The 27272-nt window shown below is 46.0% G+C and overlaps 1 protein-coding gene across 1 annotated transcript in view; it reads right to left on the reverse strand.

Moving 5' to 3' along the window:
* Positions 1-3135: 3135 nt before the first annotated feature.
* Positions 3136-27272, reverse strand: part of LOC134943515 (C-X-C chemokine receptor type 1-like) — a 50015-nt gene continuing 25878 nt past the window's right edge. Inside the window, exon 3 of the mRNA XM_063932316.1 lies at positions 3136-4214. Coding sequence (XP_063788386.1) covers positions 3144-4199 — 1056 coding nt within the window. The 5' untranslated portion in view covers positions 4200-4214 and the 3' untranslated portion in view covers positions 3136-3143. The remainder of the gene's footprint in view (positions 4215-27272) is intronic.

The following is a 27272-nucleotide window of genomic DNA, read 5'->3' on the forward strand; positions in this document are numbered from 1 at the left end:
TTCTGTATATTGGGGCAGATGCATTAACATGGAGAAGGCATAAGGAAGTGATAAAGCAGTGATAAGTGGAAGGTGATAAACGCACTAGCCAATCAGCTCCAATATGCAAATTGACAGGACCTGATTGGCTGATGCGTTTATCACCTTCCACTTATCACTGCTTTATCACTTCCTTATGCCTTCTGCAGGTTAAAACATCTGCCCCATTTTTGTGTTATTTTATTATTATTTGTTGGTATTAAAATCTTTGTATTAACCTGGAGAAGGCATAAGGAAGTGATAAACCAGTGATAAGTGCAAGGTGATAAACGCACCAGCCAATCAGCTCCAATATGTAAATTAACAGTTAGGATCTGATTGGCTGGTGGGTTTATTACCTTGCACTTATCACTGGTTTCAGGGCCAGTTCTACGAAAGTTGCGAAAGTTTCCAGTTATGCCCCCAGCAGTTGTGCCCCCAGTAGATTTGCCCCAAGTAGTTGTGCCCCCCAGTTGATTTGCCCCCACTAGAATTGCAGCTGTAGCTATGCCCCCTTGTAGCTATGCCCCCAGTAGATTTGCCCCCTGTAGCTATGGCCTCAGTAGATTTGCCCCAGTAGTTGTGCCCCCTGTAGCTATGCCCCCAGTAGATTTGACCCACTAGTTGTGCCCCCTGTCGCTGTGCCCCCAGTAGTTGTGCCCCATAGTAGCCACTTACAAACACACACACAAACCCCCCCCCCCCCCATACTTACCACTGCCCCGCTCCTGCTTCCCGACCGCTGCTGCTGCTCCGTCTGGCAGCCCGCGGCTCCTCCCTATGGGAGAGACGTAATGACGTCTCTCCCATAGCAGCGCCGCACAGACACTAGAGATCAATAATGACCTCTAGCGTCTGACAGGTGCGCCGGCTGCAGCGGACACCCACACAGCCCACGGTGTCTGCTGCAGCCGGGGAGTGGGGTGCGGGCAGGCGGCGGGCACCTGCGGGGTGACTGCGGCAGCGCCCCCAGGTGGCAGCGCCCCGGGCGCAGGCACTGCTTGCCCGCACCAAGAACCGCTCCTGACTGGTTTATCACTTCCTTATGCCTCCAGGTTAATACATCTGCCCGTCTGTTCTGTGTGCTTTTTATGTGTGAGTGTGGTGTGACTGTGTGTTTGTGTATTTTTCTTTGTGTATTTCTGTTAAATATTTTGTGTATTTCTGTTAAAGTCCATTCATGTCTGGTGAGAGGCAAAATCATTTTGACTGTCAAAAACAGTTTCAGCATTCACGCCTATCTGAGCCTAGTCAAGTTTTGGGGACAAGATTGCCAGCAGTTTTATGGCAGTTTTAAAAAATGTTCTTTGAGAAATCCAGGGCTTGTATTCTTTGTATGGTCTAACTGTGCTGTGATATTTTATTTAGGTGTGTGGATTCTCTGCAGTTTTTATAGCAGATTTGGCCTTGCAAAACCCATGGAAAACTAAAACCACCACCAGGTAAATTTATCCAGAACCTTTGTAAATTAATAATTTTAACTTATTTTCCATCATTTACATTCCCAAACGCAAATGATCTGCAGCCATTTTTATTGCTTTTCTTCTGCCTTCAATTTAAGATTTTGTTCTAGCAGAAGCTGCAGGAAAGTGAATGAAAACAACAGGTCAAATTATATTATCAACTGACATAAGAGCACTTCCCTCTTAAGCGGTAGATGTAGAAATAATCAATTTGTTACATTTCTGTCTAAATAAGCTTAGTAATGAATGAATAATGGGGCTAATTCAGACCTGATCGCTGCTGTGCATTTTTGCACAGCGGATGATGAAGTCTGAACTGCGCATGCGCCGGCGCCGCACTGCGCCGGCGCATGCCAGAGATGCGATCGGCATCTCTGCCCAGTGATCGCCTCTGCCTGATTGACAGGCAGAGGCGTTCGCTGGGCGGGAGGGGGCAGGCCGGCGGCGTTGGGACGCCATTTTGGGGGCGCAGTCGAGACAACACAGGCGTGTCCAGAACATGGGGGGGGGGGCGCAGCGGCTGCGTGACATCACACGCAGCCGCTGCGACCTGGAGAGCGACGGGAAGCTCCCTGCCAGCACGCAGGAGCTGCGCTGGCAGGGAGCTACTCTTCAGGTACAAAAGTATCACTGCTGCGCGATGCTTTTGAACCTGTGCTGGGCATCCCCTCGCATGTCAGGGTGGCTGATCGTAGCCATGCAAAATTTTCTCTCCAGAGGGAGGGGGGCCTGTAAGTGCAGCCTGGGTTTTAAATATCAGGAACACAGGCAGGAAGGTGTTCATTCTGATGGAAGTGGCTGCCCGTGCCTGGATGGATGTCTATTTTCTTGTGAAGCTTCCTCACACAGATCTTAATGCACTACGTAAGAGTAATTAGGTTCTGATTTTCTTTATTCCCGTTTTGTTTATTGAGACTGCTAGTAACCTGTATATCTTTTCTAAAACTCCTTATATTCTTTGTAATCTTTTTACCCTTGTAAACCTAAAGATATTTCTTAATTATAATAAAAATATAATTAGTTCTGACTGCTGTATTCTTGAACCCAAGCCAAGTGAGGTACGTTACCTATTTTCTCATGAGCTATTGAGATTGGTGGTTACAGGTGAAGCTAAAGACGCCTGCAATGTCCATAATACGTTGAAAAGTCTTTGCTGGTGGCAGTGGAGATTCGCACAGTGCTGGCGCAACTCTCGGATTGGTGTATCCGGAGAGTAGGGCGGCCGAGGTCCGTGACAGGCGTTATGTACATACCTGCACTTTGGAGAAATAGAGGTTATTTGGAAATACGGGCTTATGAAATTATGAGTAGGAGGAATGTTGTGGCTAATTAGCCATTTATGTGTTTTTCTTGCATTTTATTAAATGTTATATTGTCATATTTAATAAATATTATCTTCATTTTTAGGTAATTTTAGAGTATTGTTATAATTTTGTAATTTTCAAGTTACCACAGCACAGGTTGTTACTTCTTTTTGTTTAGTTTTAAGGAACTTTCCCCTCTTTTGTCAACCGGCTGCTTTAGATCCATTTTCTATTTATTTTATGATATTTCTGTTAAGTAGAAATGACTAAACAGAATCAGTAATTGTTCACTTTTGTCGTGACCCTTTCAATCTGTGAACTAAGGTCCATCATAAGGCTCTCCAATCCATTGATGATACTAGAGTGTTGCAAATGTATTTCCAGATGTGGACATGACGGACGAAGTGCGGCCATAATGGGAAAGAACCTCTTTGCTGATAATGCCCTTGCTGGCAAGGATCCTCAGGAAGCTGTTTCGAAATTTTTGGCCTATGAAAGCATAGAGAAACGGGTTAATACAGCTGTGGGTATAGCCAATGATTTCAGTTAAGTGCAGTGCAACGTCCAACTGATTTCTCATCTTGCATGTTTCGTTGATATATTTTGTTCGCATTAGAGAGTCTACAATAACAGTGATGTTGTAGGGAAGCCAGCAGATGAGGAACGCAAGAACAACCGCAAGGATGACCTTCATGGCTCTGTGTTTCTGATTATTTTTGGTCTTGAAAAGAGTTTTAATGGTTAAACCATAGCAGAAGAGCATGATGAGCAAAGGTATGAAGAACCCAACCAAGTGTCGGCCAATTCTTAAGATGACCTTCCAGCCCTCTGTGTTCTCATGTCCAATGTTCTCATGGCAAACGACTCCAATCTTATCAGTCAGAAACACATCTTTGAACCAGATGGTGGGAAATGATGTAACAAATGAAAATATCCAAATTGCCATGGAAATGTATTTCACCCAATGCCTCTTCTGCATTGCAGTTTCAGTGGCATGGACAATAACCAAATATCGGTCCACACTTATACAAGCCAGCAGCAAAATTCCACTGTAGAAGTTAACTTCTTGCAATATGGAAACAAATCTGCACATGTGAATCCCAAACACCCATTCATGGGCTTTGTAAGCTGCCCAGAAAGGCAAAGTTACGGCAAACAATAGGTCAGCGATGGCCAGATTCAGGAGGTAGACATCTGTGGACGACCTCTTCAGCTTGTTGTTGCAAATTATCAGAATCACAAGACTGTTGCCGATTACATTGAGTAGGAAAACTAAGGTGTAAACCACAACAATTACATATTTATTGAGGGTCCACGGATCCTTACACGGGGCTGCATCAGAAGATGGGATATAGGTGAAAGTATCTGTAAAGTCCTCAATATCACTGAGGTCAAAAATTATTGAGTTGGACATGTTTGTCTTCTGAGGCTGTTGGGAAGAGTAATCTGATTACAATATAGTTTGATAATGAAATACAAACATAAAAAATCTAAAGAGCAAATATATTAACTTGGCTGTCTTGGGGATTGGCACTGTGCTTAGGGGGCAATTCAGATCCGGCCGCTAATGCGGCCCGCGGCACAGTTTGCAGATGGAGGCAAACTGCGCATGCACAGCGCCCACATCGCAATTGCATGGGACATACATTGCAGTCACATATCCGATGGATTGCAGTCACATCCCCGATGCGCTGTCAGGGGTCAAACTTAGTTCTGATGCGTCCACAATCTAATTGAGGATGCATCGGGAGGCAGCCTCACATATGCTGGGTGGCCTTGCCCTGAGCTGGGCGGCCCACAGCATGTGAGTAGATGGACGCAGATCTGGCTGCATATGCAGCAATCTGCGTCCATCTCTGATTAAGGCCCATTCATGGGCTTTGTAAGCTACCCAGAAAGGCAAAGTTACTGCAAACAATAGGTCAGCGATCGCCAGATTCAGGAGTTAGACATCTGTGGACGACCTCTTCAACTTGTTGTAGCAAATAACCAGAATCACAAGACTGCTGCCAATTATATTGAGTAGGAAAACTAAGGTGTAAACCACAACAACGACATATTTATTGAGGGTCCACGGATCCCTACACGGGGCTTTATCGAGAGATGGGATAAAGGTGAAAGTATCTGTAAAGTCCTCAAGAACTTTGGGGTCAAAAATTATTGACTTGGGCATGTTTGTCTTCTGAAGCTGTTGGGAAGAGTAATCTGATTATAACAGAGTTTCAGTATGAAGCACACGCACAGTTCTAAAGAGCAAATCTACTGTATGAACCAGGTTGTATTGTTGAGTGTTTATTGTAGGCATTATCAGTGAGTATTCTGAAACTAAGTACATGTGCCACCCATGTGTTTTACCACTCTAATCTACTAATCTATCATCTTTAAGACAAATAGCTAGTTAATGAAGACCAATGATCAACATTAAGGATTAAAAACACAACAGCAACACTACATTAGATGGAGTGCGGTTAAGATGAAGCCTGTCGGAATCCTGGCTGTAAGAATAGCGCTGCTGGAATCCCAACACCTGTCAGAATACCGACGCTGGAACACCAACAGCGCCAGGAGACCAACACTGGAATCCCGACAGCTGGTATTCCGACTGTAAGTATAGCAGTTAGGGTTAGGGCTGGGGGGGTTGGCTTTAGGCGCCACCTGGGAAGGGGTTTAGGGTTAAGCTGTCTGTGTGGGGGGGTTATGGTTATGCACTACTAGAGGTAGGTTAGGTTTAGGCACTAATGGGGGAGGTTAGGGTTAGGTTTAGGGAAGGGAGGGTTAGGGGTTTTCAGTATGGTCACTTTCATAACAGGGCCCTTACTGACGAGTAACTTGCTCAGTACCACAACTAGGAGACGTCAGGCATCCTACAACACATGGCAGTCACCCTTTAGTGTTTAAAGTAGCAACTATAGATGTGGCATTTAAGTTTGCAGCAGGGCACCTTGCTTCTGTGACTAGTGGCCTCATGGGCAGGGCTGCCCATAAGACTTAAGGGTCTCTTAGAGGGGTGCCAGATGTTTTGTGGTAGGGATGGGGGGGGCATGGAAAATTTTCTATTTTGGCGCTCCCCCAACGATTACCCCTCCCCCACCGTGCGGGGTGCATTTACCGCAGAGACTCCAGTCCTACTTTAAAAAGTCTGCTGCCACAGCATGCTGCCCCATGTCCTGTCCTAGCCGGCTCTTCACACAGATGCATCACTGTTTGTGTTTATTGTACGGAGAGCCTTCTCACCGGCACTAAAAGACAACATCAGAGGAGAAGCTTCAGGAATAACCCAGGACCAGCCTGCGGTGTGAACGGGTTTCAAGCTGCTGTGACATGGCTGGAAACCTGTGTATAGTGACCTGGGCTAAATTGGAGTTTTGCTGTGCAAGGGATTCTATATATATATATATATATATATATATATATATATATATATATATTAGTGATGTGCACCGGACATTTTTCGGGTTTTGTGTTTTGGTTTTGGATAGTGATGTGCACCGGACATTTTTCGGGTTTTGTGTTTTGGTTTTGGATTCGGTTCCGCGGCCGTGTTTTGGATTCGGACGCGTTTTGGCAAAACCTCCCTGAAAATTTTTTGTCGGATTCGGGTGTGTTTTGGATTCGGGTGTTTTTTTACAAAAATCCCTCAAAAACAGCTTAAATCATAGAATTTGGGGGTCATTTTGATCCCATAGTATTATTAACCTCAATAACCATAATTTACACTCATTTTCACTCTATTCTGAACACCTCACAATATTATTTTTAGTCCTAAAATTTGCACCGAGGTCGCTGGATGGCTAAGCTAAGCGACCCAAGTGGCCGACACAAACACCTGGCCCATCTAGGAGTGGCACTGCAGTGTCAGACAGGATAGCACTTCAAAAAAATAGTCCCCAAACAGCACATGATGCAAAGAAAAAAAGAGGCGCACCAAGGTCGCTGTGTGACTAAGCTAAGCAACACAAGTGGCCGACACAAACACCTGGCCCATCTAGGAGTGGCACTGCAGTGTCAGGCAGGATGGCACTTCAAAAAAATTGTCCCCAAACAGCACATGATGCAAAGAAAAAAAGAGGCGCACCAAGGTCGCTGTGTGACTAAGCTAAGCGACACAAGTGGCTGACACAAACACCTGGCCCATCTAGGAGTGGCACTGCAGTGTCAGGCAGGATGGCACTTCAAAAAAATTGTCCCCAAACAGCACATGATGCAAAGAAAAAAAGAGGCGCACCAAGGTCGCTGTGTGACTTAGTTAAGCGACACAAGTTGCCGACACAAACACCTGGCACATCTAGGAGTGTCACTGCAGTGTCAGGCAGGATGGCACTTCAAAAAAATTGTCCCCAAACAGCACATGATGCAAAGAAAAAAAAAGGCACACCAAGGTCGCTGTTGTGACTAAGCTAAGCGACACAAGTGGCCGACACAAACACCTGGCCCATCTAGGAGTGGCACTGCAGTGTCAGGCAGGATGGCACTTCAAAAAAATTGTCCCCAAACAGCACATGATGCAAAGAAAAATTAAAGAAAAAAGAGGTGCAACATGGAATTGTCCTTGGGCCCTGGGCCCTCCCACCCACCCTTATGTTGTATAAACAGGACATGCACACTTTAACGAACCCATCATTTCAGCGACAGGGTCTGCCACATGACTGTGACTGAAATGACTGGTTGGTTTGGGCCCCCACCAAAAAAGAAGCAATCAATCTCTCCTTGCACAAACTGGCTCTACAGAGGCAAGATGTCCACCTCATCATCATCCTCCGATTCCTCACCCCTTTCACTGTGTACATCCCCCTCCTCACAGATTATTAATTCGTCCCCACTGGAATCCACCATCTCAGATCCCTGTGTACTTTCTGGAGGCAATTGCTGCTGGTGAATGTCTCCACGGAGGAATTGATTATAATTCATTTTGATGAACATCATCTTCTCCACATTTTCTGGAAGTAACCTCGTACGCCGATTGCTGACAAGGTGAGCGGCTGCACTAAACACTCTTTCAGAGTACACACTGGAGGGAGGGCAACTTAGGTAGAATAAAGCCAGTTTGTGCAAGGGCCTCCAAATTGCCTCTTTTTCCTGCCAGTATACGTACGGACTGTCTGACATGCCTACTTGGATGCGGTCACTCATATAATCCTCCACCATTCTTTCAATGGGGAGAGAATCAAATGCAATGACAGTAGACGACATGTCAGTAATCGTTGGCAGGTCTTTCAGTCCAGACCAGATGTCAGCACTCGCTCCAGACTGCCCAGCATCACCGCCAGCGTGTGGGCTCGGAATTCTTAGCCTTTTCCTCGCACCCCCAGTTGCGGGAGAATGTGAAGGAGGAGATGTTGACGGGTCACGTTCCGCTTGACTTGACAATTTTCTCACCAGCAGGTCTTTGAACCTCTGCAGACTTGTGTCTGCCAGAAAGAGAGATACAACGTAGGTTTTAAATCTAGGATCGAGCACGGTGGCCAAAATGTAGTGCTCTGATTTCAACAGATTGACCACCCGTGAATCCTGGTTAAGCGAATTAAGGGCTCCATCCACAAGTCCCACATGCCTAGCGGAATCGCTCTGTTTTAGCTCCTCCTTCAATGTCTCCAGCTTCTTCTGCAAAAGCCTGATGAGGGGAATGACCTGACTCAGGCTGGCAGTGTCTGAACTGACTTCACGTGTGGCAAGTTCAAAGGGTTGCAGAACCTTGCACAACGTTGAAATCATTCTCCACTGCGCTTGAGTCAGGTGCATTCCCCCTCCTTTGCCTATATCGTGGGCAGATGTATAGGCTTGAATGGCCTTTTGCTGCTCCTCCATCCTCTGAAGCATATAGAGGGTTGAATTCCACCTCGTTACCACCTCTTGCTTCAGATGATGGCAGGGCAGGTTCAGGAATGTTTGGTGGTGCTCCAGTCTTCGGCACGCGGTGGCTGAATGCCGAAAGTGGCCCGCAATTCTTCGGGCCACCGACAGCATCTCTTGCACGCCCCTGTCATTTTTTAAATAATTCTGCACCACCAAATTCAATGTATGTGCAAAACATGGGACGTGCTGGAATTTGCCCAGATGTAATGCACGCACAATATTGGTGGCGTTGTCCGATGTCACAAATCCCCAGGAGAGTCCAATTGGGGTAATCCATTCTGCAATGATGTTCCTCAGTTTCCGTAAGAGGTTGTCAGCTGTGTGCCTCTTATGGAAAGCGGTGATACAAAGCGTAGCCTGCCTAGGAACGAGTTGGCGTTTGCGAGATGCTGCTACTGGTGCCGCCGCTGCTGTTCTTGCTGCGGGAGGCAATACATCTACCCAGTGGGCTGTCACAGTCATATAGTCCTGAGTCTGCCCTGCACCACTTGTCCGCATGTCCTTGGTTAAGTGGACATATGGTACAACTGAATTTTTTAGGACACTGGTGACTCTTTTTCTGAGGTCTGTGTACATTTTCGGTATCGCCTGCCTAGAGAAATGGAACCTAGATGGTATTTGGTACCGGGGACACAGTACCTCAATCAAGTCTCTAGTTGCCTCTGAATTAACGGTGGATACCGGAACTACGTTTCTCACCGCCCAGGCTGCCAAGGCCTGAGTTATCCGCTTTGCAGCAGGATGACTGCTGTGATATTTCATCTTCCTCGCAAAGGACTGTTGGACAGTCAATTGCTTACTGGAAGTAGTACAAGTGGTCTTCCGACTTCCCCTCTGGGATGACGATCGACTCCCAGCAGCAACAACAGCAGCGCCAGCAGCAGTAGGCGTTACACTCAAGGATGCATCGGATGAATCCCAGGCAGGAGAGGACTCGTCAGACTTGCCAGTGACATGGCCTGCAGGACTATTGGCTTTCCTGTGTAAGGTGGAAATTGACACTGAGGGAGTTGGTGGTGTGGTTTGCAGGAGCTTGGTTACAACAAGAGGAAGGGATTTAGTGGTCAGTGGACTGCTTCTGCTGTCATCCAAAGTTTTTGAACTTGTCACTGACTTATAATGAATGCGCTGCAGGTGACGTATAAGGGAGGATGTTCCGAGGTGGTTAACGTCCCTACCCCTACTTATTACAGCTTGACAAAGGCAACACACGGCTTGACACCTGTTGTCCGCATTTGTGTTGAAATAATTCCACACCGAAGAGCTGATTTTTTTAGTATTTTGACCAGGCATGTCAATGGCCATATTCGTCCCACAGACAACAGGTGTCTCCCCGGGTGCCTGACTAAAACAAACCACCTCACCATCAGAATCCTCCTTGTCAATTTCCTCCCCAGCGCCAGCAACACCCATATCCTCATCCTGATGTACTTCAACAGTGACATCTTCAATTTGACTATCAGGAACTGGACTGCGGGTGCTCCTTCCAGCACTTGCAGGGGGCGTGCAAATGGTGGAAGGCGCCACCTCTTCCCGTCCAGTGTTGGGAAGGTCAGGCATCGCAACCGACACAATTGGACTCTCCTTGGGGATTTGTGATTTAGAAGAACGCACAGTTCTTTGCTGTGCTTTTGCCAGCTTAAGTCTTTTTATTTTTCTAGTGGGAGGATGAGTGCTTCCATAATCATGTGAAGCTGACCCACTAGTCATGAGGAACATAGGAGAGGGCCTCAGCCGTTCCTTGCCACTCCGTGTCGTAAATGGCATATTGGCAAGTTTACGCTTCTCCTCAGACGATTTTAATTTAGATTTTTGGGTCATTTTACTGAACTTTTGTTTTTTGGATTTTACATGCTCTCTACTATGACATTGGACATCGGCCTTGGCAGACGACGTTGATGGCATTTCATCATCTCGGCCATGACTAGTGGCAGCAGCTTCAGCACGAGGTGGAAGTGGATCTTGATCTTTCCCTATTTAACCTCCACATTTTTGTTCTCCATTTTTTAATGTGTGGAATTATATGCCAGTAATATATCAATAGCAATGGCCTACTGTACCGTACTGCTATATATTATATACTGGTGGTCAGCAAAATTATGCACTGTCCTCCTACTACTGCGCACAACAACTAAAATGCACCACAGGTATGGATGGATAGTATACTTGACGACACAGAGGTAGGTAGAGCAGTGTACTACTGTACCATACTGCTATATATTATATACTGGTGGTCAGCAAAATTATGCACTGTCCTCCTACTACTGCGCACAACAACTAAAATGCACCACAGGTATGGATGGATAGTATACTTGACGACACAGAGGTAGGTAGAGCAGTGGACTACTGTAACGTACTGCTATATATTATATACTGGTGGTCAGCAAAATTATGCACTGTCCTCCTACTACTGCGCACAACAACTAAAATGCACCACAGGTATGGATGGATAGTATACTTGACGACACAGAGGTAGGTAGAGCAGTAGACTACTGTACCGTACTGCTATATATTATATACTGGTGGTCAGCAAAATTATGCACTGTCCTCCTACTACTGCGCACAACAACTAAAATGCACCACAGGTATGGATGGATAGTATACTTGACGACACAGAGGTAGGTAGAGCAGTGGCCTACTGTACCGTACTGCTATATATTATATACTGGTGGTCAGCAAAATTATGCACTGTCCTCCTACTACTGCGCACAACAACTAAAATGCACCACAGGTATGGATGGATAGTATACTTGACAACACAGAGGTAGGTAGAGCAGTGGACTACTGTACCGTACTGATATAATACTGGTGGTCACTGGTCAGCAAAATTCTGCACTGTCCTCCTACTATATACTACAATGCAGCACAGATATGGAGCGTTTTTCAGGCAGAGAACGTATAATACTGGTGGTCACTGGTCAGCAAAACTCTGCACTGTCCTCCTACTATATAATACTGGTGGTCCCCAGTCCCCACAATAAAGCACACTGAGCACAGATATTTGCAGCACACTGAGCACAGATATGGACCGTTTTTCAGGCAGAGAACGTAGATATTTTCAGCACACTGAGCACAGATATTTGCAAGCACACTGAGCACAGATATTTGCAGCACACTGAGCACAGATATTTGCAGCACACTGAACACAACTGAGAGAACGCTGCACACGTCCTCTCCCTATCATCTCCAATGCACGAGTGAAAATGGCGGCGACGCGCGGCTCCTTATATAGATTACGATTCTCGTGAGAATCCGACAGCGGGATGATGACGTTCGGGCGCGCTCGGGTTAACCGAGCAAGGCGGGAGGATCCGAGTCTGCCTCGGACCCGTGTAAAATGGGTGAAGTTCGGGGGGGTTCGGATTCCGAGGAACCGGACCCGCTCATCTCTAATATATATATATATATATATATATAAATATAAATATATATATATATATATATATATATACACACACCACTACATATACATAATTTCTCACATATAAGACCGTGTACCACTCTTATCGTAATGCTCTGGACACTGCCAAACAAACATATTTCCAATCTCTCATCTCTGCTCAAGCCTCTAACCCCAAGCGACTTTTTAATACATTTAAATCACTTCTTGTCCCTCCCTCACCCAACCCACCAGCCACTATCAGTGTGCAAGATCTTGCTTCCTATTTCAAGGATAAGATTGATAAGATCCTAAATAAAATGGTATGCTCTACCACAGCCAGTGACCTGCTCAATTCCCTTACTGAACCAACTAACACCTTCTCTTCATTTGATCCTACAAATGAAGATGAAGTATCTGCACTCTTTTCGTCTGCCTACTCTACTAACTCTCCCCTTGACTCTATACCCTTACAAATAAGTAAAGCTCTGTCTGCTGTGCTCATCCCAACCTTAACTAAAATCTGTAATCTCTCTCTGTCTACTGGTATCTTTTCTTCTCTGTACAGGCATGCAGTGATTACTCCCATTCTGGGGAAAAAAAACTCTGACCCTAACTCTCTCAAACTACCGTCCCATCTCTCAGCTCCCATGTCCCTCCAAGCTACTTAAGAGACTTGCCTACATTCGCCTCACACACTTTCTTAATTCATACAGCCTACTGGACCCACTTCAGTCAGGATTTCGTGCCCAACACTCCACAGAGACAGCACTGAGTAAGGTAGTGAATGATTTGGTCACTGCTAAATCTAAAGGCCATTACTCACTACTTATTCTTCTTGATCTCTCTGCTGCTTTTGACACTGTTGACCACTCATACAAACACTACAATTCCTTAATATGTTACTTTATACATATGCTATTATGGCACACAAAAATTTTAAAATCTATCCACTCACTACATGTGAAAAACAGCTTAGCCATGTTTTGCATGTTGTATCAAATTGAGCAAAATAGCAAAGATGTAAGTGGACACATCTGTACGTCACTTACGCGGCGATCACAGGAAGTGACACGCCGGGAATGAACGCACCTGTGGAACGCAGGATAGTGTTACTGATGGATAGGACTTCCGGGGGACGTCACTTCCGCTGCAACCACAGGAAGTGACACACCCGGAATGAACAGGTGTAACGTGTTTGGATTCATTTAAATGGGCTTTATAAGGACAGAAGGAGTAACTGTGAGCCTTGCTACTGATGAAGGACCCATTGAGGCCCGAAACGCGTTTAGCTTTAGCATATCCTAAACATCCGGCATTGAGGATTCCAGGTGCTTGTGAGCGGCGCAGAGGGGAAGTGCAAATTGCGGAAGTGCACTGACACCATCTACCACTGTACCATTTCCGGGGAACTGTTTTTCCAGTGAGGATGTTACATGCTGTTTTTTTAATGTGGACTGTGTAAGTGCAATCTGTTATTAAAATCCTTTATTGTTGAAGGGTCTCTGCACTATCATTTTCTTTCTGCTTCTATGCTCCCTCTCCTATATGTGAGGGAGACATATGTGTTTCAGAGAAAAACGACCTATACTATTGTATTGAGGGACTCTGAGTGACGGCTCCTATGATCCTGCTTTGCCATTGAGGATTGTTTCATGCTGATAAAAATGTCTTTATGTTGTAAGTGCTATACATCCCAAAAGAAACCCTGCTGTTGTTTTGAAGTTACTGCACTATTGTCTCTCTCTTTTCTGTGTCTTTCCCAAACCTGAAACGGTGTGGAAGACACTTTTGTGTTTTAGATAAAGACTACTGAAAGGCAGGGGCGTAGGGAGGGCGGATCCAGTGGAGCGCAAGTTCCAGGTGCCGGAAACTTCAGAGGGCGCCTGGCAGCAGCGCCGGCTCCCGCCAGCCAGGTTTCCTTAGAGCCGGGAGATACAGCACTTCTACTACTGAGCGGCTGAAGAGAGAGGGAGGGCAGCAGCTTTGTAGTGTCCCTGCACAGCAGTGATGTCTGTGCCGCACAGTGGGCCTCATAGTCAGCCATAGCATGCTGAGGAGCCTGGAAACCCCTGTGCTCGCACACTAACAGCCGTAAAAGTTGCTCTCCCTGCACGGACTTCTGCTATCAGTGACAGCAGAAACGGAAAGTTTCTCTCTCTCTGCACTTGGGTTTCTCCCTCCCCCTCTACAGGCTACTGCACGGGAGCTCTGCTGTTTTCAGGGCTTGGTGAGTTAACTCTACGAAACCTATGTTGTATAAATCAATTGCTCATGTGTCTGTCCACTGTATATATACATATATACAGAGGACACTACGTGTGTAAGGGGGCGTTACGTGTAAGCATCACTGGTACAGGGAGTGTTACGTGTGTAAGCGTTACTGCTACAGGGGTCGTTACGTGTAAACGTGACTGGTACAGGGGGCGTTACGGGTGTTAGCGTCACTGGTACAGGGGGCGTTACTGATGTAAGCGTCACTGGTACAGGGGGCGTTATGCGTGGAAGCGTAGTAACTGGTACAGGGGGCTTTACGCGTGTAAGCAAACCTGGTACTGGAGGCGTTACGCGTGTAAGCGTAACTGGTACAGGGGCTTTACGTGTAAGCGTCACTGCTACAGGTGGCATTATGTGTAAGCGTCACTGGTACAGGGGGCATTACGTGTGTAAGCATCACTAATACAGGTGGCTTCAGTGGTGCAAGTAGAAAAAATGTCTTACGGATACTGTGTGCGTGCGCCAAAAAATGGGTGTGGCTAATGCCACAATGGGCGTGGCCAATGAAAATGGGGGCGTGATACACATATGGGTGGAGTGGCAGATACACATATGACCACAATAGTGCCAGATACAAGTTGCCCCACAGTGCCAGATATACATTGCCCCACAGTGCCAGATACACATTGCTTTACAGTGCCAGATATACATTTCCCCACAATGCCAGATATACATTGCCCCACAGTGCCAGATACACATTGCTTCACAGTGCCAGATATACATTGCCCCACAGTGCCAGATACACATTGCTTCACAGTGCCAGATATACATTGCCCCACAGTCCCAGATATACATTGCTTCACTGTGCCAGTTACACAAATGCCCCCAGAGTGCCAGATACACATTGCTTCACAGTGCCAGATACACATTGCCCCACAGTGCCAGATACACAAATGCCCCCACTGTGTCAGATATACATTGCCCCCAGTGCCAGATACAGAAATGCACCCACAGTGCCAGATATGCCCCCAGTGCCAGTTACAGAAATGCCCCTAGTGCCAGAAACACATGTCCCCCCAGTGCCAGATATGCCCCCAGTGCCAGATACACATGTCCCCCCAGTGCCAGATACACATGTCCCCCCAGTGCCAGATATGCCCTCAGTGTCAGATATGCCCCAGTGCCAGATACACATGTCCCCCCATTGCCAGATATGCCCCCAGTGCTAGATATACATGTCCCCAGTACCAGATACACATATTCCTGCAGTGCCACATATGCCCCCAGTGCCAGATACACATGTCCCCGCAGTGCCACATGTCCCCAGTGCCAGATACACATGCCCCCCCTTTGCCAGATATGTCCCCAGTGCCAGATATGCCCCCAGTGCCAGGTATACATGCCCCCATTTCCAGATATGCCCCCAGTGCCAGGTATGCCCCCATTGCTAGGTATACATGCCCCCAGTGCCAGATATGCCCCCAGTGCCAGATACACATGTCCCCCCTTTGCCAGATATGCCCCCATTGCCAGATATGCCCCCAGTACCAGGTATACATGCCCCCATTGCCAGATATGCCCCCAGTGCCAGATATGCCCCCAGTGCCAGATACACATGTCCCCCCTTTGCCAGATATGCCCCCAGTGCCAGGTATGCATGCCCCCATTGCCAGATATTCCCCCAGTGCCAGGTATACATGCCCCCAGTGCCAGATATGCCCCCAGTGCCAGATACACATGTCCCCCCTTTGCCAGATATGCCCCCAGTGCCAGATATGCCCCCAGTGCCAGGTATACATGCCCCCATTGCCAGATATACATGCCCCCAGTGCCAGGTATGTGCTCCCCTGCTCACCGCTGCTGTCTTGTGTGTGAGGGGAGGAGAGCGCAGCCTGCGCCTCTCCTTCCCCTCAGTGTCCGGCGGGCGGCGGGTGCGGGTGTGTCTGTTCAATTCTGCGCCGATCCGTGAGCCAATCAAAGCTCTGATTGGCTCACGGGCGGCGCTGAATTAAACGATGACACTTAGGGGCAGGAGAGGCGCAGGCTGCGCTCTCCTCCCCAGCATCACCTGTGTAGGCTATTGTGGTTTTTCCCCCCCCCATGGAGTACAATGCTTTCTTCGCTATCGGGAACTATGTATTTGGGAGGGGGGGTGCGCAGTGACATGAGCTTGCTCCGGGAGCCATGGCTCCATGGTACACCTCTGCTGAAAGGACCACATCCATAAATTTGTCCTCTGAAAAGGAACTTGGAGGAATACCAGTTATCTGAATTTACTTGAATCTATGCTGTGACTAATTAAGTTCAGTATTTTGTTTGTATTTGGTTGTGGTTCAACCTATTGTGTTAAATCCCTCCACTTGGGTGCACAACACATGTTAAATAGGAAGCGCAGGTGAATTACACAGCTTTTTGTACATTTTTTCCATGCTTTGAGGGTTTTGGATGAACACCCTGTTCTGTGTAATTACCAGCTGCACATCCTATTTTTAACAGCGCACATTTAAACCCAATTTTTTTCTTCAATAGTAGTTACCAACCTGATATCTCTATCACTGTTGAGAACTCAGCAATCATCTCTACCCCACAAGCTCGCTGCCTAGGTGTCATTCTTGACTCTGAACTGTCCTTTGTTTCCCCACATTCAATCTGTCTCAAGATCATGTTACATACTGTACATCTAAGAAACATATCCAAAATACGACAATATCTTACACAAGACACAGCAAAAACTCTAATCCATGCTCTCATTATCTCCCGCATTGATTATCGTAATAGTAGTCTCCTGGCTGGTCTTCCCAAACATAGGCTCTCACAACTACAATACATTTTGAATAAAGCTGCGAGGCAAATCTTCCTCGCTAGACGTTCATTGTCTGCAGATCTACTCTATGAGTCCCTCCATTGGTTACCGGTATTCTACCGTATTAAATATAAAATACTTTTACTTACTGTACATACAAGGCTATTAACCAAACTGCACCAACATACATCTCTTCACTCATCTCAAAATATCTCCCTACCCGACCTCTCCACTCTCAACAAGATCTGCATCTCTCATCCACACGTACACAGTCACACTCAAAATTACAAGACTTTATTCGGGCTTCACCCACTCTGTGGAATGCCCTCCCAAGCACAATAAGACTCACCTCTAGTCTCCAAACCTTTAAACATTCCCTGAAAGCCTATCAAATCCCAGACACACCCACATAACCTTCAGTGCTTCCCTATCTAATTACATCCTCTCTGTACAGTACACATAACATCATATATCTTTTCTTTCTTTACTCTCACACCCTCCTGACCCTTGGACAACATTGCTGGGTGATCATATCATACAACCCATTAAGAACCTAGCTATCTGGTGGACCATTATGCAATAGGTAGCATCTATCTTTGTGTATCAATGTTTATTTCCCTATAGATTATAAGCTTGCGAGCAGGGCCTTCCTACCTCTATGTCTGTCTGTTTTTGCCCAGTTTTGTTCTATTACTGTTGTTCTAATTGTAAAGTGCAATGGAATATGCTGCACTATATAAGAAACTGTTAATAAATAATAATATACACATACAGTCTATCTATCTATCTATCTATCTATCTATCTATCTATCTATCTATCTATCTATCTATCTGTCTGTCTCTGTCAGTCTATCTAGTATACAGTATGTATGTATGTACAGTATATATATATATATATATATATATATATATAATTTTCCTTTATTTATACTGTATGTTGTCAACTGTCTATAGCACCATACAGAGAAATAATTACATTGAGTTGGGTAATGCCAGGAGGGAACAAGAGGGAGAAGGGCCTTGCAAAGAGGAACTCATCATTAAAGAGCAAAATGTATGTTGATAGATTAAGAAGTTTACATTTTTTTGTCAGCCCAGCTCCACCGTGTTGTCATATAATTGAGCACTGGATGACATGGAAATATGGACTTCCCTGTGTTATATTTTTTAATTAAATTGCAACACTAAAAAAAGACCCTTCTGATGAAGGTTAAGCGACCCCTCTGTGTTGCTTTGTCAATGCACTATTCAGTAGCATTGAGCATTCCAGACTCACATCTTCATGCACAAAATTTTCCCTGGGGAAAGAGGGGGGTGGCGGTTAGTAAATAAAATTAGTACATTCTATTAGTTCAAATTCAGTGGTTAAATGGTTCCTTTTTTTATGCATTTTTTTTTAAGAGGAAAAAAACATTGTGAGAAGGACACAGGATAAAGCGCATTACACCACAGATGGAGCAATTACACAAACTAGCTGATTTCCTGAAGTTTAGCACATTACTAGCTGTTGTGAAACACAAGAGGTTAATTTCCTATGACATGTTTGTGTACAGTACCTTTTGTGGTTTGGCTTGCTCATCTGTAAACGTTTTGTGACATGAACTATACAAATAAACTCATTTTACTGTATAAGGATGTATCCAATAGTATTAAAGTAAATATTCTGTACCTGATTTTCAGGTAAAGTGCTTTTTTACTAACTTTATATATATATATATATATATATATATATATATATATATATTTTTTTTTTCTGCAGGCATCATTTATTGTGTGCAGAAAATATATCTCGATATACAGTGGCAGTGCCAATACATCGACCATTGATAGCCATACAGGGAAATTTATACCAACCAGCAATTGAAAAAAAAACTTATTTACAGTATTTATTTATTTTTAAACATTGATATTTATGCACGGGTAGCTACAATAACAAAACAATATTACAAATGATCAGAAATGATTTTCCATCTTAAAATTTAGATAATGCATCTGTGCATTATTGTATAAATACTGCAGCTTCTTCCCTCCCATTTTTTTTTCCAGCACTGTAAGGTTTTCGGTTCCGGTATGAATGGTCGAACATGTTATGGTCGACAGTCATTTGGTCGACCACTATTGGTCGACATTGGCATGGTCGACGTGGTCAAATGGTCGACACATGGAAATGGTCAACACATGAAAGGTCGATGCATGAAAAGGTTGACATGCATTTTTTTTACTTTTTTGGGTGTCGTTTTCTGCGTAAAGTGACGGGGAACCCCAATTAGTGCACCGCAGCCCCACGCATGGCTCGCTTCACTTGTCATGCTTCGGGCAAGGTGCCTCGCTCCGCTACCGCTGTGCTCGGCACAGATTACCGTTCCCAATCGTAGTCCACTTGGATCGTAAAGTATGGAAAAGTTCCCCAAAAGAAAAAAATGTGAAAAACTCATTGCGATCTTTTCATGGGTCGACCTTTCACGTGTTGACCATTTTCATGTGTCGACCATGTGTCCATGTTGACCATGGCAATGTCGACCAACAGTGGTCGACCTAATGACTGTCGACCATAACATGGTCGACCATCCAATCGGATACCAAGGTTTTCACAGTGCAGTGTACACCTATAATATGCCTTTTAAAACACATTATACTGGAAACAAAAATAGTAATTTTTACAAACAATATATATTTAGCCTGATAAGTTTAGATAAATGAAACAAACAAAAAAAATGTAATGTAAGAAAGTACATAAGTGCAGTGCGGGGTCTGCTTTATGACACCATTTGTTTATTTCGATGCAAATGATCCAATTTTACAGGGAAGTACATTAGTCTGCGGAACAATAGGGCAGTGTCAGGGTGACAAAGTATGCATTATCCAGAGGTAGGTGTAGGGCATATCAGGGGTGTTCTTTTAAGTGGCAGGGGCGGAATTAGATGGGAGGGCATCCCTAGGTGCAACAGTAACAGAGTGATTTCCATCCATTGGAGCACTGAAGAAGCACCTGGGTGGAAGACGTTTTGCAACCGACAGTTAACTTCAGCAAGCCGTCATGTCCTGTCTTCAGGCACTTGACACTGATTTCTTCTATGTCGCGATAGATGCCTTGATGTACCCTTGGAACAAATTCTTAGACAAGTATGGGGACTATGTGGAAAAATAATCTGTACCAAGGCCATACTATTGATTATATGTATATGTACAAGTTTAATATATTTACACAAAAAGAGATTTTGTTACCGTATTTATTGAACCCTTGTATCATGTAAGGTTCATTAGTCATGTGTATATAAAAAAAGTGATTAAAAATGTATCATTTTAGAGAATTAAATGTACTAACTTTACTGTAATTCTGAGTCATAATTATTACTATATTTTATTTTAGCATATATTCTCCATTAGGTGACTGTAAATGTAGATATGCAGAAAGACGGCATTGTCAACAGCACTTGTGAAATACTGTGCGAAGTAAAGTTCTCTTTTTGCTTGCAAGTTTACTTTTGACTTATAGATTATCCTTTAAGAAATCTTCCAAGACAAAGTGGAATATGAATATGGCCGACAGACTTAAGTGGTAAATTTAGTTGTGAACTGTGTTCCCACCATGTTTACTAATTAAATAGTTTTTTTCAGAATCTGTTTGGAAACTGGTGCAAGGTTTTGAATCATTCAGGCTGAAATCAAATTGCAGGTCTTAAGGGCCCTACACACCGGCCGATTGGCCGCAGAGGTGCCCGATACAGCTAACGATCGACCCGGCGTCAGGGGAGGTGACGGGGAGAGTGAAGTTTCTTCACTCTTCCCCGTCACCCGGCCTCATAGCCCTGCATGCTAATATGGACGACATTGTCCATATTGGCTTGCAGGCATAAACGAGCTAGCACCACCGATGAATGAGTTCGAGGCCGCGCATCGTTCATCATTGGTGCATACACACTGAAAAATATGAACAATATCGGCCAGTGTGTATAGCTCATTAGAGCAGGTGTATGGTAGAATAAGTGTTTTATATGCCAATGCAATGGTATATAGTATGCCCACGCAATGGGTGCACTAGCTGCTAGCAGAGGCCAGTGACAGTGTAGCCTACTACCAAAAAACAGCAGAGTTCCTAATGTATATGTGTATATATATATATTTATATAAATTTATACACACACACACACACACACACACACACACACACACACACACACTATTGATAAAGGGATATAGATCCTGAAACGTTGATCTGAATTACCTGTTGTTAGTGTGTGTCACGATCCGGGTATCTGGACGCCATTTCTTACCTATCAGATGCCTCCTAAGGCTGGCTTAGCGCTCCAGGACCGGATCCCATCTGTTATCCTGATGTGCACATTCCCGCATCCTCTCCTGTCTCTCTGGACGCAGTCACAGTAACGCCTTATACATCTGGCATGGCGTCTCCCGCGGCCTCCGCCGCCGTCCCTAAGCTTCTGCATTCAGAGAGGCGATTACGTCAGCCGCGGCATCCGCTGTGTCCGCGTGGTCGGATGTGCATCTGTCAGCCTGACATCTCCTGTCTCCGGTGGCCGGCGCCGCCATTACTGTTTTCCAGACCACATGGATTACAATCCAAACTTCCCTCCAAGTGTCTGCATGGGCGCAGCCATCTTGGATTCTGTCAGCTGATCTTTCCTACCAATCCGTTGTCAGTATTATTAATCTGCATAATTGCCTAGCCAATCCCTTCCTTGCTGCAGGTATAAATACACTGTGCCTGAGCAAGGAAGGCGTCAGTGCTTTGGTTGTCAAACCTAGTTCCAGTTTGTCTCTCTTCTGTGAATGTCTTCCAGGTTCCAGCTCCTGTCTCCAGACTTCTGCTATAGAGACCCGCACCAGCATTCCATCTGCGGTGTAGCCTGACTCTCCGATCCGTTCTGGACTCACCTGTTTCTAGCTACAACATCACCTGCTTCCAGCTCAGCTTCCAGCAGTGTACAGCTTCTCTTAAAGGGCCGGTGTCCTTTCTGCAGTTTACCACTCTCCACCGGTATTATTATTTCTCCGCTCTCAAATTCTACATTTCATCTACATTGCATCGCTCTCAAGCTTTATTTATTATTTAACTGGTTCCAGCCAGTATCCACTCCGTGCCAACACCTGTCTGGTTCTAACCAGTACCCACAGCAGCATTTTATCTACAGCAGTCCAGCTTTCCCTGGAACACCAGCTGGTACGACCCTGGGCTTTCCTCATTGCTACAGTTGAGCCTGGTAAGGACTTTCCAACTTGCAGATAATAAGAACTGTCTCATACCACCAGAGCTCTGTGGCCCCTGCCACCCTGTAGTACCCAGGAACTGTATTATTATTTCTCTGCTGATTTTTATGTTACTTTTTACTGCTACTGTGATGCATGGAGTTTGTCATAAATAAATATCATTGACTTTTACTCAAGTTGTCGTGGTCACGCCTTTGGGCGGTTTCTCTTCATGTTACTTACATGTCCAGGGGTCTGATACAACCTCCCAGGTTCCGGTACATCTCAGCCCCTACAACTGAGGCTGCCTTCCGTCAGCTCAGGCCCTCAGTTGTGACAGTAAGCACTGACCTAATGAATCCAGCCGGAGACCAGGATCAAGCGGCCAGGCCGATGCAAGAACTGGCAGCCCGACTTGAACATCAGGAGGCTGCACAGGGCCACATCATCCGCTGTCTCCAGGATCTCTCTACTCGGCTGGATGGGATTCAGACAACTCTCCGTGGATCAGACGCATCTGGGGCGTCAACCACAGTGACTTCAACTATAACCCCACCCACCTTACCCATTTCTGCTCCACGTCTTCATCTTCCAACGCCAGCAAAATTTGACGGATCTCCAAGATTCTGCAGGGGATTTCTCAACCAGTGTGAGATTCAGTTTGAGCTACAACCTGGCAATTTTCCCAGTGACCGTACAAAAATTGCCTACATCATCTCTCTTCTCAGTGGCTCCGCCCTTGACTGGGCATCACCGTTATGGGAGAGGTCCGACACCCTGCTATCTTCTTACACTGCATTCGTGTCAACATTCAGGCGCATCTTCGACGAGCCAGGCCGGGTAACTTCAGCTTCGTCTGAGATTCTCCGTTTACGCCAGGGATCACGTACTGTAGGACAATATCTTATACAGTTCCAGATCCTGGCATCTGAACTGGCATGGAACGACGAGGCCCTGTATGCTGCATTCTGGCATGGTTTATCCGAGCGTATTAAAGATGAGTTAGCTACCAGAGACTTACCCTCCAAGTTAGATGAGCTAATCTCACTTTGTACGAAAGTTGACTTACGTTTCAGAGAGAGAGCAATTGAGCGTGGAAGATCATCTGCTCCAAAATCTTCTGCTCCTCCTCCTCGCCAACTGTCACCAACTAAAGATGAACCCATGCAAATTGGCCGTTCCCGTTTAACTCCTGCTGAGCGCCGAAGACGTCTCTCTGAGTCTCTTTGTCTTTACTGTGCAGCTCCGTCTCACACCATCAATGCCTGTCCCGAACGTCCGGGAAAACTCCAAACCCTAGCTCGCCCAGGAGAGGGCCGGCTAGGAGTAATGATCTCCTCTCCATCTCCTCATGATTGTAATCTCCCAGTCTCGCTTCAAGTTGCTCAACGTTATCGGAACGTCATTGCCCTCCTTGATTCCGGAGCAGCTGGGAACTTTATTACTGAAGCCTATGTTAAACGGTGGTCCCTACCCACCGAGAGACTTCCTTCCTCCTTTTCCTTAACTGCCGTGGATGGCAGTAACATTTTTGATACTGTTATTGCTCTAAGGACTCTACCAGTTCGTCTGAGAGTGGGAGTTCTTCATTCCGAACTTATTTCACTTTTAGTGATTCCAAGAGCCACACATCCTGTGGTCCTGGGCCTTCCATGGCTCCGTCTTCACAATCCTACAATTGATTGGACGACTACGCAAATTCTGGCATGGGGTCCCTCCTGTGCTGAGACATGTTTGTTTAAAGTGTTGCCTGTCTGTTCTTCCTCCCCCAGGTCGTCTGATGTTCCACCTCCTCCATATCAAGATTTCACGGATGTGTTCAGTAAAGCTTCTGCTGATATCCTTCCTCCTCATAGAGAATGGGACTGCCCGATTGATCTCGTTCCAGGGAAGGTTCCACCTCGAGGCCGAACTTATCCGTTGTCTCTGCCTGAGACGCATTCTATGGAGGAATACATTAAAGAGAACCTAGCAAAGGGGTTCATTCGACCTTCTTCTTCTCCAGCCGGCGCAGGCTTCTTTTTTGTAAAAAAGAAAGATGGTGGTCTGCGGCCGTGCATCGACTACAGAGGTTTGAACGACATTACCATCAAGAACCGTTATCCTTTACCCCTGATTACTGAGCTCTTTGACAGAGTTAGCGGAGCTACCATCTTTACAAAGCTGGACTTGAGAGGTGCATACAATCTCATCCGGATCCGTGAGGGTGACGAGTGGAAGACCGCATTTAACACCCGTGACGGACATTATGAGTACCTCGTCATGCCCTTCGGATTGAGCAATGCTCCAGCTGTCTTCCAGCATTTCGTCAATGAGATCTTCAGAGACATTCTATACCGTCATGTCGTGGTCTATCTAGATGATATCCTCATTTCTGCCAACAATTTAGAGGAACATCGTTTTTGGGTAAAGGAGGTTCTGTCCCGTCTCCGTGTCAATCATCTCTATTGCAAATTAGAGAAATGCGTCTTTGAAGTCAACTCCATTCCGTTTCTAGGGTACATTGTGTCCGGTTCCGGACTAGAGATGGATCCTGAGAAACTACAAGCAATCCAGAATTGGCCGGTACCCTTAACCCTCAAAGGGGTCCAGAGGTTCTTAGGGTTCGCCAATTATTACCGAAAGTTTATACGAGACTTTTCCACCATTGTGGCGCCTATTACTGCTTTCACCAAGAAGGGTGCTAACCCGTCCAAGTGGTCTGAAGAAGCCATGCAAGCTTTTCATCTTTTAAAACAGAGGTTCATCTCTGCGCCTGTCCTGAAACAGCCTGACATCGACTCTCCTTTCATCTTAGAGGTGGATGCCTCCTCCGTTGGAGTAGGAGCGGTGTTATCTCAGAGGGCTAAAGATGGCCATTTACATCCTTGCAGTTTCTTCTCACGGAAGTTCTCCCCAGCGGAGCGCAACTATGCCATTGGCGACCAGGAGTTGCTAGCCATCAAGCTCGCTCTAGAGGAGTGGAGATATCTGTTGGAGGGAGCTTCTCATTCTATCACCATCCTTACAGACCACAAGAACCTTCTATATCTGAAAGGCGCACAATGTCTCAACCCTCGTCAGGCCAGATGGGCACTTTTCTTTTCCAGGTTCGACTTTAAACTCCAGTTCTGTCCGGGCTCTCAGAATCGCAAGGCCGATGCCCTTTCCCGCTCATGAGAGCAAGAAAATGAGTCAGAGTCTTCAGACAAGCATCCTATTATAAATCCGTTGGCATTCTCCACGGTAGGGATGGACTCTACGCCCCCATCAGGGAAAAGTTTTGTGAAGCCGACACTAAGGAAGAAGCTCTTGCATTGGGCCCATGCTTCCCGCTTTGCCGGACATACAGGTATCCAAAAAACCCTGGAGTTTATCTCTAGGTCCTATTGGTGGCCAACTCTGAAAAAGGACGTTTTGGAGTTTATTGCATCTTGCCCAAAGTGTGCTCAACATAAAGTATCCCGCCAGTCGCCTGCGGGGCAACTGGTTCCACTATCTGTTCCCCGTCGACCATGGACCCATTTGTCGATGGATTTTATTACAGATTTGCCCATGTGCAACAAGTTTAATACCATCTGGGTGGTAGTTGACCGGTTCACCAAGATGGCACACTTCATTCCTCTCACCGGTCTTCCGTCAGCTTCCAATTTGGCTCAAGTATTCATACAAGAGATCTTTCGACTCCACGGTCTTCCAGAAGAAATTATCTCAGATCGAGGAGTTCAATTCACAGCCAAATTCTGGCGAAGTTTATGTCAAGTCCTCCAAGTCAAGCTAAAGTTTTCCACGGCTTACCATCCTCAGACCAATGGTCAAACTGAGAGGGTGAATCAGGACTTGGAGTCCTTCCTCCGCATCTATGTGTCCTCCTCTCAAGATGACTGGGTTCAATTACTTCCCTGGGCCGAGTTCTGTCATAACAACCAGTATCATTCTTCATCTTCTTCAACACCATTCTTCACCAACTTTGGATTCCACCCTAAAGTCCCTGAGTTCCAACCGCTTCCAGCAACTTCTGTTCCAGCAGTGGATATCACCTTGCATCAGTTTGCCAATATCTGGAAGAGCGTACGATCTGCTCTGCTCAAGGCATCGTTCAGGTACAAGAAGTTTGCGGATAAGAAGCGTCGGGCAGTTCCTGCTCTCAAGGTGGGTGATCGGGTATGGTTATCCACGAAGAATTTGAGGTTAAGAGTTCCCAGTATGAAGTTTGCACCTCGCTACATCGGTCCTTTTAAAATTGATCAAGTCATCAATCCTGTTGCTTACAGACTCCAGTTGCCTCCCTTCTTAAAAATACCCAGGACATTCCATGTTTCCCTGTTGAAACCGCTAATCTTGAATCGGTTTCATTCCTCACTTCCTCCAACTCCGAAAGTCCAAACTCAACGAGGCGTTGAGTATGAAGTAGCCAAGATCCTGGACTCACGTCACCGTTACGGTCAACTTCAGTATCTTATTGACTGGAAGGGTTATGGCCCTGAGGAACGTTCTTGGACCAATGCTTCTGATGTCCATGCTCCTGCCTTGGTCCGGAGATTCCATTCCAAGTTTCCTCAAAAGCCAAAGAAGTGTCCTGGGGCCACTCCTAAAGGGGGGGTGCTGTCACGATCCGGGTATCTGGACGCCATTTCTTACCTATCAGATGCCTCCTAAGGCTGGCTCAGCGCTCCAGGACCGGATCCCATCTGTTATCCTGATGTGCACATTCCCGCATCCTCTCCTGTCTCTCTGGACGCAGTCACAGTAACGCCTTATACATCTGGCATGGCGTCTCCCGCGGCCTCCGCCGCCGTCCCTGAGCTTCTGCATTCAGAGTGGCGATTACGTCAGCCGCGGCATCCGCTGTGTCCGCGTGGTCGGATGTGCATCTGTCAACCTGACGTCTCCTGTCTCCGGTGGCCGGCGCCGCCATTACTGTTTTCCAGACCACATGGATTACAATCCAAACTTCCCTCCAAGTGTCTGCATGGGCGCAGCCATCTTGGATTCTGTCAGCTGATCTTTCCTACCAATCCGTTGTCAGTATTATTAATCTGCATAAT

This window comes from Pseudophryne corroboree, chromosome 7 (genome assembly GCF_028390025.1).
Source record: "Pseudophryne corroboree isolate aPseCor3 chromosome 7, aPseCor3.hap2, whole genome shotgun sequence".
NCBI lineage: Eukaryota > Metazoa > Chordata > Amphibia > Anura > Myobatrachidae > Pseudophryne > Pseudophryne corroboree.